General features: G+C 38.4%; 1 protein-coding gene across 1 annotated transcript in view; it reads left to right on the top strand.

The window, feature by feature from the left end:
• Nucleotides 1–20,036, top strand: part of GPR63 (G protein-coupled receptor 63) — a 28,264-nt gene extending 8,228 nt beyond the window's left edge. Inside the window, exons 2-4 of the mRNA XM_074896075.1 lie at nt 9,814–9,899; nt 14,652–14,729; nt 17,988–20,036. Of these exons, the coding sequence (XP_074752176.1) occupies nt 18,130–19,389 (1,260 nt within the window). The 5' untranslated portion in view covers nt 9,814–9,899; nt 14,652–14,729; nt 17,988–18,129 and the 3' untranslated portion in view covers nt 19,390–20,036. The remainder of the gene's footprint in view (nt 1–9,813; nt 9,900–14,651; nt 14,730–17,987) is intronic.
• Nucleotides 20,037–21,097: the final 1,061 nt, after the last annotated feature.

Raw genomic sequence — 21,097 nt, 5'->3', positions numbered from 1 at the left:
AATTTGTTTTCCAGAAATAGATGTTCTGTCTGACTGCTAAGTAAACTTATGCAATTACCTCAAAGCTGTGTTGAAATTAGGTGAGATCAGTCTCAGGCCTAGTAGGAAGAAAATGGGGATGGGGAAACAGATGCTAATAAGGAAACAGTCTTCCTTGAGGTCTTCAGCTGGGGCTTCATATTGATGAGCACTTACTAAAGTTGCCAGACATTGCCAAAAGGCCTGCCCAGTTCACTACTCAGTTTGGGGACTGCAACACCACTGTGCTCTTAATTATGTTGAAGAGCTTTCATGTATATCACGAAGATTAAACTCATCTTTGAAAATGTTTTCTAAAATATATGTAATATATCAGTTGAGAACTTGCTGTGGTCACTCACTCACATAACATATATATGATTGAAAATATAAGTGATTTTAGACTAGTATTTGGGAATTTGACCCATTCCCTTACCTGGGAGAAAAGACATGAATAACTGTCATTGCTTCTGTCTAATAGAGTCAGCCTGCTTCTTTCTTGGAACCAACCACCACCAAAACATCTGAGAAATCCCTCCCTGTTGAGGGAAGCATCAGGTGTCTAGAGTAAGTGCTACTGTGCTACTCTATTAGTACTTTCTAGAGGGATGCTAGCCAGTGTATTGCAGTGAGAAACATCACTCAGTACCTTGCTTGAGGAGACTCCTGATTTATGAAAGCTCAGATCTCTCTTCAGTTGCTGTCAGGAGGTCAGGTAATATGGACTTGTATGCCACCACTGTACAATAGAGTTGGGCAAAGCTATGGAAGTTTATCACTGAAATGATTCACTTAGTGGCAAAATCATTCTCTGGACTAAAGACTGGCTTGCTATTGATGGGTCTTCAAGATGTAGGCAATGAGGAGGTTGTTCTGCTCTACATAACTGATTAATTTGCCTGTTGGATAAGAACTGCATTTCCTTTTGCCGGTTTGGAGTTGCCAGATTGATGCAAAATAGTGTATGTTTAAGATGCATTCTGCCGTCTTAAGTTGTTTCCATTCATCCTGGTGGTAGAACGCCTGATGTTGTCCAGTTTCATCTTAGCTTGGCTATGGTATTGGGAAATTGCTAGTTACTCTCCAGTTTCTGAATTAGCTTTCCTGAATATTTTGAATTTGCAATTTTTATGTTCATAACAGTGGTTAAGTGTTGCTGTTGGGGACTGGATTTTTATTTTAGTTTGTGCAGATGATCTTTATAGTTTTAGATGCAAAAACCTGAACAGTAAGTATTTTTAAGACAAGTGGCTCTACTTTGTAATGTGATTGACTTTCATCAGGTTTTTTTGGCTGCCATTAATAGCATTGCTTCCCAAACCTTTCAAATTACTTTTGTTAGAAAAGTCTTAAAAGAACAGATTAATCTTGTGCAGTTCTGAAGGCTTTTTCAGCTGGGCATGGTGGAACAAAGATAAGAGAAATGTTTTCATTTCTGAAACTCTTTGTGGAAGATGATATACAAGATCTTTCTGTCTCGGAGCCAGGACTTAGGTCTTCAGCAGTTTTGCTTAGGACCGCAGTATCAGGAAAGAGATGCTGTTGTGACACCTAGAAGTTGAAAGACTGTGCCATCCATTCTCAGTATGTGAATCACTTACTCAAGCTAGAGCAGGGAGAGTTTGTGTGTGTGTGTTAAGAACATTATTACCTTTCCAGATTCATTTATATGCTCACTAATCATGATGACTGTATGCTGTTTAAAATATAAATGTTTTTGGGCCTATTTCCGGTGTACAGGAGGATATGGTTTGGGAATTTAGCTTTCTGCAGCCAGATGGATTATAGTGTTGCTAAGGAAACAGACTATAAATGAAGTGGCAGCTGAGTGTCCCTAGAACATGAGACTGCTTGAAGCTGGTATTTTAAACTCATTTAGGTGGGTAGATAAATTGATGATGTGATGAGAAGTTAATTTCCTATATTTTACAGTTCATTAATTTTCACTGCTTTGTTACTATTTACAAAAGGTACCTTAACTTCCCGCTTAGACCACCTGGTATGTGGGTCACTGAACAAAAATTTGCTGTTAAAATTAGAAAATGGACAAAAGCTGTACAGTAAAACAGATCCTAAAATAATCGTTAAAACTACTACTCAGTGGATAGATAACGGTGTAACAAAGACCTGGCAGCAGCATGGTCCTACTGAAATGCTGGGACTAGGAAGTAAACTGAGATTCTTCAGCATATATGGGAAAGGACAGAACTACTACAGACCTGGTGAAGTTACAGATTTTTGAACTTCATGTATAAGCTGTTTAACATCTATATTATACCTATCTGATTTACATATATGAAGTTGCTCAGAACAAGTGAATTGAATTGTGGTTTTGATAGTTGCTCTGCCCAAGAAGAGACCTTGGCTCTTCTCAAATGCTTTTTCTGAAAATGTATCAGGTTTCAAAACCAGGGCTATTGATTGATACAACAGGGGTTTTTTCTTCTTCCCCCAAAGGGCAAGCATAGCTAACCATTCTAGCTAAGCATGTGGCTACAAGGGTAAAGACTTGACTTAAGAAAGCTGAGCCCGGAGGACAGACAGCAACCACTGCTGTTGGTAAGATGGACTGACTGGAAAAGGAGAAGGCAGGAGGAGTTCTGAATAGCCTGAAACACCTGCAGACCTCAGACTTTTAAAAGTGTATGGATAGGATGCGGATCTTCCCCCTCTCACTTACCAGGGTCTCCAATGTAAGAGGTAAAGTATTGCACATTGCCTGCTTTACTTTTAAATGTCTTGTGTTCCTGCAGTCAAAGTCCCTTCTTTGCAGTTTACTGGGCTTGAAAACTGAAATACTAGAGAAGATAATGGTATACATGTTCTCAGCATTGTGTGAGTTAAAGATAAATATAAGATAAAAGGAATGACTGGACTGTATCTGTATACGCTATATTCAGAACTGCACCCACTTCCAAAAAAGCCTGGTGATAGCAGATGGATAGATAGTGAAGGGCAAGACAAAAACCTAACACAAGAGTCTGCTCTGCTGTTTAGAATTTGTGTTCCCATGCATACAAGGGTATAAATTCAAGCATACAGGCAAATGGTTATAACTTTATTCAGACATACTATTTATGGGGCATATCTATACAAAATGAGACTGATGTGGACTGAATATTCATGAGTTTCACAGGCTGCGTTTGCTTAAGAAGAAAAGGGATAAAAGTGGGCTGGGAGGAGAACAGGCAATGGTTGAGTCTGTAAAGCTTTAGAAACTTGCGTTAGCTACTTCTGGAAAGGTCTTTGTAAGATGAAAATGGTAAGAACTTGCCAAGCAAAGATAGTTCGTGAGTTAAATATGAAATAGAAGGCCTAAGAAAGATTATACAGGTGGTCTGTAGAATTGCCTTTCTATGCTTTCTGAACTGAAATGCAACTGTTTTCAATAAAACACATTCTGGAAAATGAGTCGTTGTTCCAACAGTGCTAAACCTCTTCAACATGCAGTGTTTAAACTGATATTTAGAGTGCATTGGAGAGAACTGTTGCTGATCTTTTTGACCAGATAGTCAACAGAGGTCATTATGGACATGGCACTAAGTGCAGCATAACTTCTATAACTTTTCCCTCCCTGTTTGTCATATGGCTGAATTTATTGCATTGATGTGAGTACTGTCAGTCTACATATGGATTAAAAACTGCAACTGTTTTATCACTGGAAACAGTAACCTGGAGCAGACTACAGCTGTCACAGCATGTAAATCATGACTTTTCCTCTTTAATTACCCCTTTGCTGAGGGACTTTGGGATAGAGTCAGTTCAGCTGTGGTGGCTGTTTGCTCCCTGATGGATGCCTTGCACCTTTCCTGGAAGTCTCTTTCTCATCTTCTGACAAATTGTGTGCTTGTTGTATAGTGGAAGGAGCTGTAGGACCCATGAGAAAGCTGGCAACAAAGAGCATGCTGGGATCAGATTAGCTGTTGCTGCAAAGTGTCCATAGGAAAGGGATAGTAGGAGGAAGACAGTCAGCCAGATGAAAATGTTCTGAAGGATTAATTGTGGCTCTTGGACTGTTGGTGAGCCTGGATGAGAAATATTTTGAGGGAACTAAAGTACATGTAGCCAAGTGTGCTAGAACAAGTCTTGTTAAAGTGAATCTTTTTTTGTGTAAATAATGAAGTATAAACAAACAGTTTGGGCTTTTATTGGAGAGATTTTTTAGAAATATGTTAAATTCAACAAGATTTTCAATGGAAAAAGAGTAATGATTTGATAGCCAAAAAATTCTATAGAAGTTATTTTCAGCAGCTGGGTTGAGTGTAAAGGAGCTGCTACCAAAAGCTTGACTATTACAGCTGGAATAGAAAAGTGGTTTTGACAGAAATAAAGAGAAAATAATCAGAAGATTAGATAAAAATACTTAAATTTTAATCAGTCCCAGAGAAAGGCAGAAAAATTCTATTTTTACTGACAGTTGTGAAACGCTCTATAGTATCCTGATACAGAATCCTTTAAAATTACCTGCAAACATTCCCCAGTAGTTTAAAATACTCTTTTCCTTTCATAGTAGAAGCATAGCTTCTGATTATGTATGTGTTCTTTTTGATGTCTTGCACTGAATAATGTTAATTTCAACATTAACAATGTTTTAGGGTTTATAAAGAGATTTATAGAGATCACAGAGGCAGGGTTTCATTTTCTGATCTCTGATGGTGGATGTCATTACACTTATTTTCCTATAAATCTTGCCCATAACTTTGAGTTGTTACTAAATTTTGTGTGTTTCAATGTTTTAAAAATTGATACAAGTCTCTTAGACTGAATTCTTCAGCGGTTGCTGAATAGTTACAATCAAATTAAAAATTATGTTATTTATTATTCTATTTAGAGTTATTGTGCATGATAGATGATAAATTCCATACAGTATTTTCTCAGTATCAGTTTCATATTGAAACTGAGACCAAATAAACTTCTCTGTAACTGAGGAAACACTTCGATATTATTTGCAAAAGGAAACACTTCGATATTATTTGCAAAAGGAAACACTTCGATATTATTTGCAAAATGAGTTAATTGAGCATAATTAAATGGCTCTCGTTTAAGTAGGGAAATATGATATTGAGCTACCGAAGTGGAAGATGACATGAGTTAATGAGTGACCTCTTCCTGGTAAGGTAATACTTCCCTTTGTAGGTTTGGATTTTTTTGTTTTGGTTTGGTTTTTGGTGTTGTGTTTATTTTTTTTTTTTTTTTTGCAGGGGGATGTGTGTCTTTTTGTTTGTTTGGGGTTTTTAAAATATTAATTATTTTTTTAAAAATAGTGTGAAAATCCCTCACTTTTATTACTGAAAGACCTTTTTCCATGGAAACAAGTCTTTCTTAAAGATGAGGTTTGTGAACTGGGAACTGCTGTAACTCTATCCATGCGAGACATTTGATTTGGCCTATTGTTTGTTTAACATTTCCCAAGTAGCACAAAACCACTGAGTAGTGCAAAATCCCTTCAATTAACTGTCAAGTTATTTGTAACGGGGAATTATAAGGTACTTTAAAAGATTGTCCCTACAAAGGATTTGAATCCTTCAGTCAGTTTGTATATTTGTTTGCATTGTTATAAAGAAAAACCAGAAAAAAATGAAATAGTGATCTCTTGTATTACATTAAAACAAAAGTATGCTTTAAAAATCACCAAACGGACTCATTTAAATATTTTTAGCTTGCAAATTTAATAATTTATTTATCTGTTCGTGATGCATGTTCCATGCCCTGCCTGTTACGTCCGTACAGAAATTATTAGTGCCTGTATTGCATACGATCTGAATGTCTGTAATATGTCATCTCACCATGAGAGTTGTCCAAATGGGAACTCTCTATTTTAATCTCAAGTATGAATAGATTTCTAACTAGAATTGTTTCTCAGAAACAATTGCTATCTTGAAAGTGTTATTCCAGTTGGCTGGCATAAGACAAAAATAATTCTGAAGCTATTAAAACAATTAGATTACATGGATAACTATTAAGTAGTAGTTAGTTTATTTAGTCTCTGTTTTGGTGTTATGAAAAGTAAGTTAATATTGTAACGTAGCTGATTTTAATAGACTAATTTAAGCTAATAGCAAAGTATAGGGTAAATCTGGGGGAAAAAAAATCAAAGGAACACAACTGTTATTTTGTTGCATTAAGCATTTTATGTTTGGTTTTATCTGAATAGAGATGCTATTAAGTATTGAAAATACACACACACATGCCTGTGTGCATATGTATAAGAAGAAATGTGTATCATATAAATACATGAATATGCATATAAACTAAATATATATTTAGTTGTTGGCTAAATCTTACTCTTGAAGCCTTGAAGTACTCCCAGAGTAGGATGCTGCAAGCAGCAGCATTTCTGTTGCTGAAATACAGTCATCTCATTTAATTTGCTACCAGTGCCTCTTCTCTGTGAGCCAAGTGCCAAGAAGTAAGATCCATAACATCTGTATTACAGCAGCAAGACTCTTTGGGCAGCATCAGAATTTGGCTGTATCATGAGCTGAATCCCTGTGGGAAAAGCAGAATCAGGGCTGATTGCTTTGCTCTGGGAGCTAAACCAAATTCAGGAACCTATTGTGGGCAGCACACGGTGTGAAAAGAGTACAAGTTTGGTTATTCTAATCCCTTTTCCATTAGCATCCCTGCATTTTTTTATAAAAAGATGAATTTTTGCTAAAATCAATTTTGGTTTTTTTAAAAAAAGTTATGTTTTTGTGGGAGAGACAGCTTAATAAATTCTGTCAGTATAGAATGGTGTTGATGATGGATTTACCATTTTTATAAGATTAATTTTGTAAGCCCTTGCATTTTGGTAGGAGATAGTGTGCTAACGGCTGTTGTCAAAACTACTGACTAATAAGGAAATCCATATTCCCCAATTTTTAGCAGAAAGGAGTGCAGTAGTGTATGTCAGGTGTACTGGGGCACTACAAATGAGGTAGGAGTGATGTAATACAAGGAACCTTTAGATCCTTACCTTATGGTATATGAAAGTGAAAGATCTTCACATTCTCTTCCATTCAGAAAATATACTGGGGAAGTTGCTCTGGTTGAAAATCCAAAATAGCCTTAGGACAACTCTGTTAAAGGTTTCTGACTTGAAGCAGGCTTTTTGATGAAGAAGCTTTCAATATTTCGGTTTACTTTTGCCCATAGTTTGAATTATCATTCCAAGAAAATGTTAAGGAAACCTGCTAAAAAATGGCTGTGGACAAGGTGCAACTAGATGTAGAGAGCTGTCAGTAAAGCACATTACAAAAGTTATGACTCATTTGAAAAGCAAAACATTTCATAATGTTTTTGAGACCTTCTCTAGCCTGTTGATAAGTCTTTAATGTAATCTGAATGCTTGTGGGAAACAAGTTTAATGATGTTTAAGATCTCTGTGATTTTAGTTCTGCTATTTCAGTTCTTTGGAAATAGTTCCTGGTTTGGGGAATAGAAATAGACCTAATAAAATTCCTCAAAGTAATTACAAGTTTTACACAGTTCTTCTGACACAGTACCTCTTACATTCAGGAAGCCAAATCTAGATCTTGTGCCTTGATCTGTGTACCGCAACATCTCATGTCAGGACAGAAATGGTCTTTTAAATTTGCTTGCCAGGGTCTGTTTTATTCCAGATCGATCCTACCTCAGGACTGAGGAACTGAGCTCAGGAATGAGTGAGGGAATGAGGTCAGGACTATGCTTTCAGTAGCTCTACCAGCTCTAAATGCTGGTATCAGCAAGGTTGTAATTCCACAAGTAAAACTCTTTGCAGGTACTAGAATCCTTGCATTCAAATTTCACTGCAGGGTTATGAAGGGTTACCTATCTTTTTCCCTTCTGTTCTTATAGAAAAGCCTGACTAATCATTTATAAGGGGGGGAGGAATGTGTTTGGAAACCGTGTTAACTCCTGATTGCCAACAGAAAACTGCCCAAAACAATCTTACCCAATTAAGAGCAAGCTCTGCAAAGTACTGAAATTTAGTAAAATTTTCCAGATTTACTTTGGAAAAGTGTTTCTATTTTTACCCTTCTTGAAGGCTTGAAGTGGAAGAACTTTTTCATTTGTGATGATGCTTAGAATGCTTTTCAAAATTGATTTTAAAGATACTTTTAATGAGAATTGGAAACACTTTCTGAGAGGAAATGGCTCTTATGTCAGAGAATGTGCCTGTCGTGGTGGGAAGATCTGATAGGTTGTCAGTGTATTTAGTCTGTCCAAGTTCATGACAGACTATTCTGCCTGCTTTGCAAACCTGTTTACTTCTTGACACTTCAGAAAGCCTGAGAGAGATTAAGTGTTTATAATACTTACCTCACTAAAGAGGGGGCAAAACAAGTGGTGAAAGTCTATGATAATCTAATGACTACATTTTATCTCTTTTATACATAACTAAAACTGAGACTTGTATTTTTCCTTCCCACCTTGTTCTGTGTCATAAATGTAAACATCAAATTTTTGTGCTAATGGAAAACAATTTGTCTTAATAGATTATCAGAAAAATCTTTGAGGCACTGACTTCCATTGTGGCTAGATAATGGGTTTGTTCTGCAGCAGACAGATTTCTCAACACCAACCTGGCAAATCAGGCCTTATGTTTTGCGTGTTTGAAATCTGTGATAATTGGTCACAGATACAGAAACTCAGCACTCGAATGGTTGGAGGAACCAGGAAATTATGAGTGGTCTTAAAAGTAGTTTGTTCTTATTACTTCCCTTGTAGAAGAAGGTCATTGTAAACTCATTGGGTGGTTTGTCCTTCAACCCCCATGTACAATATTTATTTAGAATTTTGTTCCTGGAGGTTCCTGACATCTTTTGCTCCAGTGTGGAGGTGACTTACAGATGTTCCAAAAGCTTCTTCTGACAGAAATTAAAAGTTGTGTAGCCTTTTGAAAATTAGCATGTGAAAGTGTCTGTGTCCCATGTCTTTGTTCTTTTGATTTTTATATATAAACAATATTTATAAATAAATCAGGTCACTGGAATCTTTTAGTGTAACATAAACTCAGCTTTCAAGTCTCACTGAATTTTTTTGGCTTCTTTCTGAGAGTGTATGGAAAACCTACATTGAAAATTGATGTTCTCAGTTAACAACAGGTATGTCATGATGGAATATGCAGCTTTTTAGCTACGTTACAGGCCCAGTTTACAGAAATAATTTTAACTACTCAAGGCATAATAGCATTGTACTGCTGATTGATTGGTATGAGAGCATGTAAAGGAAGTGCTGAGATCCTGCATTGAAACTTTCATGGCTTATTCTTTTATTTCTAGACCTGTTTTCTTACCCTTTGTTTTTCTGGAATGATTATGCTGATATCTTTGCCATTTAGGGAAAATTTATTCAGCTTCTTTATGATGTTTAGTAGCACACTGTGGGTTTAAATGACATTTTTTCTGAGAGTCTTTGGAGGTCTCAAGGTCAGCATCCTGATGTTTAAGGCTAAGCAAGTATTTTAATAGATCCAGTAAGACGTGTGGTAGCTAACTGTTGTGTGTTTGTCTACAAATTAAATAAATGCAACTGAATGAGAGCTAAACCAATATTATTCCAGCTCTGGCAAATGATAGTACTAAATGGTGAGGTTCTTATGCTCCAGGAGTGAGATAGCTGGGCATCTGTTTGACTTGATGAAACTTAGATGCTGTAGTCCTGCGTAAGGTCTGTTCCTTCTGCAAGAAAGGGACATGTGATCTGTTAGGAGACACAGCGTATTCTACCTCTCCCAATAAAAATAACGTTTTATTACATGAAAAACTTTTGCGATTCTGATCTTGTCCTGCCTTGAGTATAAATGTCACCAACTTTTTTTCTTGACAGGTTATTTGGAAAGGGAGTACTTTGCTGAACAGAACAGCACAAGATGACTTAAGATTCCTGCTCTTCATGGGAGCCTGTCTGGATTGGTATGCTTGCTTTTTTTAATTTGTTAAGCTGTCATGTAGTGATTGCATGTATAATGCAAAGGTCCACTTAAAATTTAGGAAGCCAAGCATTTAGGAAGCTTCCAACTTGTTAGTTGTATGTTAATAACTAGGCAGAGACTGTTCATTAAAAGAGTACGTTTTCAATAGTATTTTCAATGTTTACTGTTCTCCTAGGTACTACAGTATTCAGTTAGCTCTTCAACATGAATGTGGTTAATACAACCATTGAACTAGTGGGGAAGTTAAAGTCAGGGGGAGTATTGTGACAGTACTAGAAATGAACCTAGAACTGTGTAAGTCCATTTACATGACCTACAGATCGAGAACATGATTTTTCCCAAGAGCTAAGAAAATAGAATTGTTCTTTCCATTTTGTATATTTGTGGTTTAGAATAGTAATAATAATTCCTGTGGCTGACATTTCTTGACAGTTAATGGCTCTCTGAATTAAGGACAGAAAGAAATATCCTCAAGAGGTCAATTAGTTGTACTTAATGACCCAAAGCAGAGGTGGCTGTTTCCCACAATATTTTCCAATGAAAATTGCCACAGTAGTGTTTATAGAGTGGAAAAAAGGAAAATTTCCTAAATTAAACTAATGCCTCTTGTGAATAGTTTTATAGGTCATCTACTCATGCAGTGTAGTTGATTAGTTTCAATTTAGGATATGTAAATAGGTATTAAAACTGAAAGCTGCTAGTTCCTTTTAGGAGGAACAGTTAGGTGAGTAACATTGCCCCTGCTGATTTGTGTTCTGACTCATTCTTTTCACTGGCTTTAGCAGAAAGGATTCCATTGCTATATGTTCCTGCCTCTGCTTAATGGCATAGGAAACAATGCTTGATTTTTGTTGAGAGGGGAGTGTGTCCTGGGCTACTTTGTACAATAATGGGGTGTCAGAGAGCAGATACTTGAGTATTTTCTATTAACACACAAATTTTTTTTGAAAATAAAGTAAGTCCTTGGCTTCAGGTTTGTTGTTCACTTTATCCTTTTTCCCCTAAGAATATTTTGCCTTTTCAATGTTTTTTGTCTTGCAAAAATTGTTTTTGCCAAAGTTTACCTTCAAAATAAAACCATTGATAGTAGCTATAAAGCATGCAGAAGCTTCCCATTTGTGAACACTTCAAACATTCCCAAGAAATAGGATCAATGTACCAGGCATTGCTAGTTTCAGGTTTCTGAATCAGAATGATTTCTGTGTGCTGGATCAAATTCTGGTGCTGGGCAGTACTGAAAATATGCTTACTTTTAACAGATAAATTTAATAACTCCTTGAACATTTTGGCAGCTGTTCATAGTGTGTTCTGATCTGCATTAAACATAACTGTTGTTATGGCACTGTTATGTTCCTTGTTTTCTCTATGTTGCAGTTACTGGTTTTGACTGATGTTGGCTTTGCATATAAGATATAATCTTTTATTTCTGGTTGAGCATGCTATCCAAATTTTGAATGGAAACCTTTTAGCTTCAAAAGCTGTTAAAAACAGACACCATAGTTTTAGCAATAATTATATTTGATGAATGAAATTTGTGTGTTATTTAGCTTTAAGTGTGTACTTCATTGAAATAATTGTGTCTATTATGTTCCATAAAAAGAAAGTTGCATATGAGTGAGAACCTTGCGTGAGAGAAAATGTGCATACCCAGTAATTTTCAGCACTGAAATGGAAAAAAAGTGATTGTGTGAAGCTTTTTTGCATCTGAAAAGAATCAATGAGAGTACATGTTCCAAAAGTGTGAATGCTGTGACAAAAAGGTATCTGCCTCTTGCTTGAGTACTTTGACCATCAATAAGCTTACCTATTTAAACTATCAAAGCATGGTTGTCTTTTACAAGCTATGTGATTACCATTCAGCAATGGCTCTGGCTTTGAAATTACAGGATCTGTCTTTCTCAAAGAGCAAGTGAGGACTGAAATGAAATTGCTGTGAAGTTATCTTATTGGTCCCTTTTTTTCAGCTTATGTTTCTATCCTTACATAATTTTGGGGAAATTGGAAGGGTAGGAAGAAGGATGGAGGCACATGTCTAATAATCATGTGGATAGTCATGGTAGAAGCCATTTAAGTAGGAGGGTAAAAAAAATAAGGAAAAATTTATATATGACTGCTATATGAAGGGATCCTCTTCAATTTATTGCTTGAATTGCCAACCACTTTCTGAAGCATGATAACCAAAAAAGAGTGTAACTAAGTTGCCTGCAGGTTAGATAACTGTAACTCCAAAACACATTCGAGCATGCAGATTCAGTATGAGGTGCATGGAAAGATTTCACACCTCAGAGTGATAAACAGCGTACAGAGAAGGGTGCTGCCTGGAAACCATCAGGAAGCAGTGAGCACAGGAGCAACACTCAAGAGGTTTTTTTTTTCTACATGGAATCCCAAGACTGCAGTCCTCTTATTAGTTGTCTTCTTTGCAAGAGCTCATCACTCCTCACTCTTTCATCTTTCTTGAAAAGAAGATAATGGCTGATGACTTATGCAACAACCAAATGGCTAACGCTTGCTTCCCACTTCAAGCACTTGGCTAGGTCCAGGCAGCAGATTGCATGAGGTCATCCTCCTCCTCTTAACACTGTACAGAAAAGCATCCAAGCTTCATACTGTGGGGAGAAAGCACAAAACAGGAGGTAGTTATTTGCTTAGAAAGCTGGAATGGTGATAGAGCATACATGAGATTATTTTTCTTATCACTTTTTCTGGGTTTGTTAGGAAAAGTCTGTAGACAACTCTGAGTTCTTTGTCCTTTGCTACATACTGGGATGCTACTGGCTTGAGAAATGCAGGGTAGCACAATCTCTTTGACTAAACCAAGGGTGCAGAACATTTTGCTTCTACTCTCCTTGTCTGGTTCCTTCTGTTTAGAAGGACAATTTGTGATAAAGCAATATTTTCCAAAAATTTGATTCTTTACCTTGGAACATTTTCAGGCTTGGTTTTCTTTTTTTTGTTTGTTTTTCTTTTGAGTTTTTATGATACATGTTATCGTCTAAGGCTCTGCTGAACTTCAAACTTCAGAGTGTAAAGTTGTGTGGCATAAATATGTTTAAAGAGCTGTAAACTTAAGATAAGTGAGCAAATTCTGTTATATATATTTAAAGTTAGTCAAGTAACTGCATGTATGTGCTCAAAATGTCTGTATTCAAATCAGATGGCCATGTACCCTTTGCAGTCAGCAGAGGGAGATAGGCGCTTCCTGAAGGTGATTCACCTCTTCCTGACATAGACATCTATATAAAGATCATATGAAATATGTCCTAAATTGCCTTCTACATCCACAGAAGCTCTGTGACATCCACAGCATCCTGTGGCAAGTATTTTCAAAATTAATTGTGAACTAATAATTTCCAGTTCTGGGCTCCTCAGTTCAAGAGAGACATGGACATACTGGAGAGAGAGTCTAGTGGAGGGCTACAAACATGATGAAGAGACTGGAGTATCTCTCCTGTGAGGAAAGGCTGAGCAAGCTGGGACTGCTTAGCCTGGAGTGGAGAAGGCTCGAGGGGATCTTACGAATGTATATAAATACCTGTAGGGAGAGTGCAAAGAGGACAGGGCCAGGCTCTTTTCAGTGGTGCCCCATGACAGGATCAGAGGCAATGCTCACAAACTGAAACACAGGAGGTTCCGCCTCAACATCAGGAAACACTTCTTCCCACCGTGAGGGTGACCAAGCACTGGCACAGATTGTCCAGAGAGGTTGTGGAGTCTCTATCCTTAGAGATACTCAAAAGCTGTCTGAACATGGTCCTGGGCAACTGACTCTAGGTAGCCTTGCCTGAGCACAGGGGGTGGCCAATGACCTCTAGAGGTCCCTTCCAACCTCAATGATTCCGGGATTTTGTGATTCCTTTGGCCTTTCCTTCTTACATTATGAGAGACAGCAATCATTCACTTCCCCTGTGCCACTAATAATTCTGTAGACCTCTATGATACCTTTTATCGGTCACTTTTGAATAGAAATCAGGTGAAGCAGACCTGAACATAGTACTGAAGAGGTGTCATGGATATGTATTATAGCATGTAGGGTGTATAAATACATAGTGTATGTAGATAGGTCCTGCTTTTCTTCTTGGTTTCTTTGTTAACAATTCTGAACACTTGGCTGATGTTTTCATAGAACAGACTATTAAACCTGAAGATCTGTTTTTCTTCTGAATGGTAATCAGTGGTTTAGCATTTGTTACTGTGCAGATAACTTTTTTTCTATACAGGCATAGCTTTACCTCTAGCAACACTGAATTTTATCAGGCAGTCTATTAGCTTGTCACTAACTGTCATGAGATCCCTCTGTACCTCTTTATAGTTGACATTTGTTTTTATTAAAGTGCTCTGAAAAACAGTTCACGTTCATCAGCAGCAAATGTCGTGGTTTCACATTTCCTTCTTCTCCCATACAGGTTGAAGAGCTTGAATCCTAGTACAGATTTTCTTTGTAGGATCATTCTGGTGACCTTTCTTCACTGCAAAACTAACTGCTCCTTTTTTATTTCCTATTTTAAACTGATTATTGTCTGTGAGAGGGCTTTACACTTATCTAATGACAGATTAGTTTCTTTTAGAGCCTTGTTGGAGCCACCTTGTCAAAAACAATCAAGAATGCAAAAGTTACCTTTGCTGGCTTATTGCTAACAGAACTCTGAAAGATACTGCCCCGGGGATCAAATTTTCTGTATGCCATGATTTAAAATCCAGAATTATTTGTTGAAGTTATTCTCTTTTGCAGTCCCTGCAGAATGCTGCAGCTTCCTTCCCGCTTCAGTGTTCTTGGCTTGTGGAGTCATAAACCTCAGTGGAACTTCGGGTGAGATTTTCATGTTCATTGCTAAAATCTATGTTTGTTTATCCTGGAAAGCTGTGTTAACTTTTCTGCTGTTGGTTACAGATTTTATTCTAACAAATATGTTACGGAAGACTAGTAATGGAAAGGTTTATAAAGACCAAATAAAGAATTATGGCTGCTATATCTGCTTTAGCCTGTAATTAACATTGAGGCTTTCTCTAGAAGAGTTACTGTAAAATAAAAATGGAAGGGAGAGAATGGAGAGAAAAGGAAAACCTAGAATAGAATTAACAGAATTTGGCAGTTTTGCAAAATGTCAATGTATATAGTTTAGTGTACTCTTGCTCAGTTTAGCAGTCTTTGAAACATAATAGGATAAATTAGAAAATCATAATATTCCCTCCGATTCAAGCGGGAGGAACTCTAGAAAGTGGAATTTGTATGACTCTGTATTGAGTTTGCATGGGAAGGTTATAGTAGTGGGAGGGCTACAGGGGTGGCTTCTATGAGAAGCTTCTAGAAGCTTCTTCTATGTCCGATGGAGTCAATGCCAGCTAGCTCCAAGACAGACCCGCTGCTGGCCAAGACTGAGACCATCAGCAATGGTGGTAGAGCCACTGTGATAACATATTTAAGAAGGGGGAGAAAAAACTCTGCAACTGCTTCTGGAGAAAGGAGTGAGAATATGTGAGAGGAAGCAGCCCTGCAGACACCAAGGTCAATGAAGAAGGAGGGGAGAAAGTGCTCCAGGCACCAGAGCAGAGATTCCCCTGCAGCTGGTGCTGAAGCCCCTGGTGAGGCAGCTGTGCCCCTGCAGCCCGTGGAGGTTGTCGATGGAGCAGAGATCCACCTGCAGCCTGGGGAGGACCCACGCCAGAGCAGGTGGATGCCCCTGAAGGAGGCTGTGACCCCGTGGGAAGCCCACACTGGAGCAGGCTCCTGGCAGGACCTGGACCCGTGCAGAGAGGAGCCCACGCTGGAACAGGTTTGCTGGAAGGAGTTGTGACCCCGTGGGGGACCCACGCTGGAGCAGCCTGTTCCTGAAGGGCTGCACCCCATGGAAGGGACCCACGCTGGAGCAGTTCATGAAGAGCTGCAGCCTGTGGGAAGGACCCACGTTGGAGAAGTTCATGGAGGACTGTCTCCTGTGGGAGGGACCCCACGCTGGAGCAGGGGGAGAGTGTGAGGAGTCCTCCCCCTGAGGAGGAGGGAGCAGCAGAAACAATGTGTGATGAACTGACCACAACCCCCATTCCCCATCCCCCTGCACTGCTGACAGGGACGAGGTAGAGAAATTGGGAATGAGGATGAGCTCAGGAAGAAGGGAACGGTGGGGGGAAGGTGTTCTAAGACTTGTTTTTATTTTCTCATTATCCTACTTTGATTTGATTGATAATAAACTAATTTTTCCCCGAGTTCCTCTTTTGCCTGTGACTGTAATTGCTGAGTCATCTCCCTGTCCCTATCTCTACCCACAAGCCCTTTTGTTATATTTTCTCTCCCCTGTTCAGCTGAGGAGGGGAGTGATAGATTGGCTTTGGTGGGCACCTGGTGATCAGCCAGGGTCAACCTACCACAGACTCAATTAAATTAGGATGTTTATGATAATATGCCTTCATGATACCATTGAAAAATAAAGGAGGTAGGTTACTCATTTGTCTTAGAAAAAATGCTGAAGGCAGTCTGGCCCTGGAAATCATCTAGCAATATTGAGCTTGCAGATAGGAAGGGAGTAGCTTTGCTGTGGAATGAGAGGAGCAGGTCATAGTGCTGCTGTTCCGTGCTGAATCCTTGGCAGCAGCCTGAGCAGGCTTACATTCAGATCGCTAGAAGTCCAAACTGGGCACATAGGTTAGACTTTGTTATTTTACAGTTCCTTTGTTGGTGAAGTATTGTCCAGGGAAGAATAAACTTTTGATCTTCCATGAAGTATGTGGTCCTTGTGTAAATTCATAAAAGTATTCCTTCCTCCCTTCACTTTTGCCCAATGTTAATACCAAACAGAACCCGCATAAATCCTGTGGGCAGGATTTGTGTTACCAAACATAAGCTTCTTGAGTTAGTTGCACAAGCTTGTCACCATGTGCAGAGATAGAGGATGAGATAGATTACCCTCTGAAGCTGCTTATATCCCTCTTCTGACTAAAAACATGAAAACAGCCTGAAGTGACTGTTACAGTCATCCAGAATGAATGAGGTGAATCCCACTTTCGTTTCTCGTGGTGGTGATCTGTTTTTTAAAAGGCCATAGAATCCTTCTGGTTTCCAGCTTGATCAGATGCCAGAGTACTCTGGGAGCATTTAGTTTAATAGTCCAGGATGGAGGGGAAGAGCTAGCACTGGAAAGGGGAGACAACTCTCAACTCCTTTGTGTTTTATTTGTAAGAACAGTACACGTAGTAATACAATACATGTAATAATACTACAACAAGACAGTACATGTAAACTCTGAAAGGAAATGTTGCATTGTATCATCATAGCAATGAGGCCACCCTTCAGGCTACTCAGAGTTCAGCAGAATGGTCTCAGGATTAGATTTACAAGAAGAAAGAGGGTGCATGCAGGAGCTTGGGATACCAAGATGAATTAACAAAGACATGTCTTAGACCAGTGAAAGCAGGAAAGCTTGCTGCAGGGGGAAGGGTTGTAGGACTCAAGAAGAGTTAGTTTCCTGCAACTTGATATGAGTCAGTCATTAAAGGAAACAAACTGAGAAATACCTTAATTCTGTGGACAAATTATTTAATGACAGGTTAGGATATTTTTCATGTTTTTCCTGAGGCATCTGCTCTGACTGACATGGAACCAAGGATTCTGTATTATGTAGGGTAGCTCAGATAGGTAGGCTTTTCAGTGCTTACCAACCAGGCAGGTAAATGATACTGATACTACTTAAGCTATTTGGAAATGTTAGTAAAGTTTCTAGCTGTAAGCAATTTCAAAACAAAGTCATGAAGTTAGTTTAAAAGTTATGTAACTAAAATGTCGTCAGTAAAGTTTGTTTTCAAACACAAAAGTTTTCCAGTCCTGGTTATAGTAAAAAAAAAAAAAAAAAAGCTTGGTGAGTGACAGTTGTACAGTATCAACAGGAGCAGGATGTCTAAGAAAAGGACTAAATATTATGAGACTCCTGTGACTGGTGCTTAAGTAAATTGTGTCAATCTAAAGTGCAAATATATATTAAGGATCCTTTTGTCATTAAGGAAAGCAGAGCTGTCGTTTGGTTCCCACTGGTTTTGGAGAGTCTTACTTTGTTTCTTTAAATTTCTTCTTTTTCAGGTGGAAATACTGACGTGAATTTAAGAACTTTGATGCTTTCAGACGTTGAATTTTGATTTGTTAAATGACCAGGAATGATACTGCCTGAACAAGATGAAATGCCTTGAAGACCTTTGGTTCTGCTTTTGTTTCTCCTGAAGCAATGGTTTTCTCAGCAATGTTGACGCTGGCCCACTCTGGGACCTCAAACGCTACTTTTATTGTTTATGAAAATGCCTATACGAATTTTACCACTCCCCAGTTCTTGCTTCATAGTGGCACAACACAGCCATTGAGATATAGTTCAGGTGCCGTGCTCACCACTGAGAGAAGTACTTTTCTGGTAAACGCTACGGCTATCCTGCCATTGCAAGAAGTTTTCAGGAGCTTGAGTTTGCCACTCCAGATCATTCTTTCTGCTGCTATGATATTTATCCTATTGGTTTCTTTCCTTGGAAACTTTGTTGTCTGCCTCATGGTCTACCAGAAGGCAGCTATGCGATCTGCAATTAACATCCTCTTAGCAAGCCTGGCTTTTGCAGACATGCTGCTGGCAGTGCTGAACATGCCTTTTGCTCTGATAACAATCATTACCACTCAGTGGATTTTTGGGGATATATTCTGCAGAGTCTCTGCCATGTTCTTCTGGCTCTTTGCCATAGAGGGGGTAGCCATTCTTCTTATTATTAGTATTGACCGATTTCTTATCATAGTTCAGAGGCAAGATAAACTGAACCCTTATCGTGCAAAGATTCTCATTGCGATTTCCTGGGCGGCATCCTTTGTTGTTGCTTTTCCGTTATCGGTAGGGAATCCTAATCTGCAGATACCCTCGAGAGCACCTCAGTGTGTTTTTGGCTACTCTACAAGCCCAGGTTACCAAGCCTATGTGATAGTTATCTTGCTAATATCTTTTTTTATTCCATTCCTGGTAATGCTGTATTCTTTTATGGGCATACTCAACACCGTCCGCCACAATGCAGTTCGTATCCATAGCCACCCTGATAGCATATGTCTCAGCCAGGCCAGCAAACTTGGTCTCATGAGCTTACAGAGACCTTTTCAGATGAATATTGATATGAGCTTTAAAACTCGTGCCTTCACAACCATCTTGATTTTGTTCCTTGTCTTCATAGTCTGTTGGGCACCCTTCACCACTTACAGCCTTATTGCCACATTCAACAGCCACTTCTACTACAAGCACAACTTTTTTGAGATAAGCACTTGGCTCCTTTGGCTCTGCTACCTCAAGTCTGCACTGAACCCACTGATTTACTACTGGAGGATTAAGAAATTTCATGATGCATGCTTGGACTTGATGCCCAAATATTTCAAGTTTTTGCCACAGCTACCTGGCCACACAAGGCGGCGCATTCGACCCAGTGCCATCTATGTGTGTGGGGAGCATCGGTCAGTAGTGTGAAGCTGCGGTTGTCTGACGATGATTGTTATTTTCCGGGATCATTTGTTTTTAGGCTTTAGGTTGAATTTTGTTTTGTTTAGTATGATTTCTTCAGTGTGGCCATATTTTATATCTTGATTCAATTTTCCGGTACTCTGTGCAATTTTGGGAAGAAAGATAAGAAGGAGGGAAAGCGACTGGTTATAGTTGGGTTTACTACCAGAATACAAAGTAAACAAAATAACAAATGTTACCTCTAGGATTCCATGGAAATCCATTCTTTTAAATGAAAACTACATTTGTAATATTTTATCGGGTTTATGCTTACTAGGCCTGCAATTGCATCTAATTGTAGGGACTTTTAATGCTGCTAAGATACAGTATATTTAGGTGGTGTAATTTTTCTGAAAAATGTTGCTGCTGTCTGCCAATATATTAGAGCCAAAAAGTCTTGGTAGATTACTTTATTTAATTTTAATGGAATATTTTGGAAGTTTTCATGGTGACACTAGAAAACTTTTTTATTTTTTTAAATATTTCCATTAATATTTTTGTGCACTTTACAACATTTGCTATAAAGTTTGTTCATTGGAATATTTTGTTCTGTATTGAAGGGATATTATTATTATTATTATTTTTATGTTATGTTGTTGAATTTCAATGAAAGACCCATGTAAGCTCTAGGAGGGCGATTTATGTTGGTATAGCTACATGTACAGTCATTGATTTGCTCTTTTCTAACAATTGATCAAAAGTAACATTAACTGCTCAGTTATCAGGGGAGCTGGAAGGAGAAAATGGAGAAATGAAAGCGAAAGAAAACATTGAAAATACCATGTCCTGAGGTTTAGGCAAACACAAGATTTAGAAAAATATAGTTCATGTGAAAATTGTCATGGAGGTGTTGTAACTTTGGGCTTTTACAAGCTATCCAAACCTGATGGTATTCCTGAAAACCTATCTGAAATTATGACTTTGGACATACAATTTACACTGGCTGGCATAATGCTGTTTCTGTTTGGAGCTCGTACAAAGCTAGGTACACTCTACACTGCTGAAATCATGCTGTCAGGCATTCATTATGATAGAACTAGAAATAGTAGGATAAACCAGCAAACAAATAGCACATGAATCATAGCTGAGTCTAGAACTTAGTCTACATAGTAATGACTGGGAAAAAAATCCTCAACTTGCTTCTTTCCCAGTTTAAGACTAAAACCATAAACTGATAGTAATGAACAACAGTTGGCCAGCAGAGTTTGCTGGGAATGTAAGTTAAATTTCCTATTTCCCTCTGATACTGCTTTATGTTGATTTTTTTTGTTGCCCCCTTTCCTCTGTAGTGCCTCCTGCCTCAAGGGCTTACTCTGTTGTTCTCATCTATTAGGCATCGGCTTCTCTCCCTGAAATGCCAAACCATGTTTCTGATTTATGTCAGGATGTCTTGGTACCTGCCTGGGAAGCAGAAAGGTGAAGGTTTTCATTGATGATAGCAATCCAGACTCACATATTTTATTTATTTTAATCATCTAAATAAATATTTAATGTGAGGTAAGTAAAATTAAGACAAGTTTGGGCTTTGAAATGTCTCTGGGGAAGAATGCTCACAGAATTTGTGCGCCCTTGCAGTGGGCTTTTTGGGGCTGATTGTGACCGAGCACAGGAGGATCGATGTACAACAAACACCAACTAGGACTAGAGTTTAGGCTTCTCTTGTTTCCATTTCTCT

This window comes from Athene noctua, chromosome 1 (genome assembly GCF_965140245.1).
Source record: "Athene noctua chromosome 1, bAthNoc1.hap1.1, whole genome shotgun sequence".
Taxonomy (NCBI): domain Eukaryota; kingdom Metazoa; phylum Chordata; class Aves; order Strigiformes; family Strigidae; genus Athene; species Athene noctua.
Note: the sequence above shows the minus strand (reverse complement) of the source record. Positions and strands in the feature narration are given on the sequence as shown.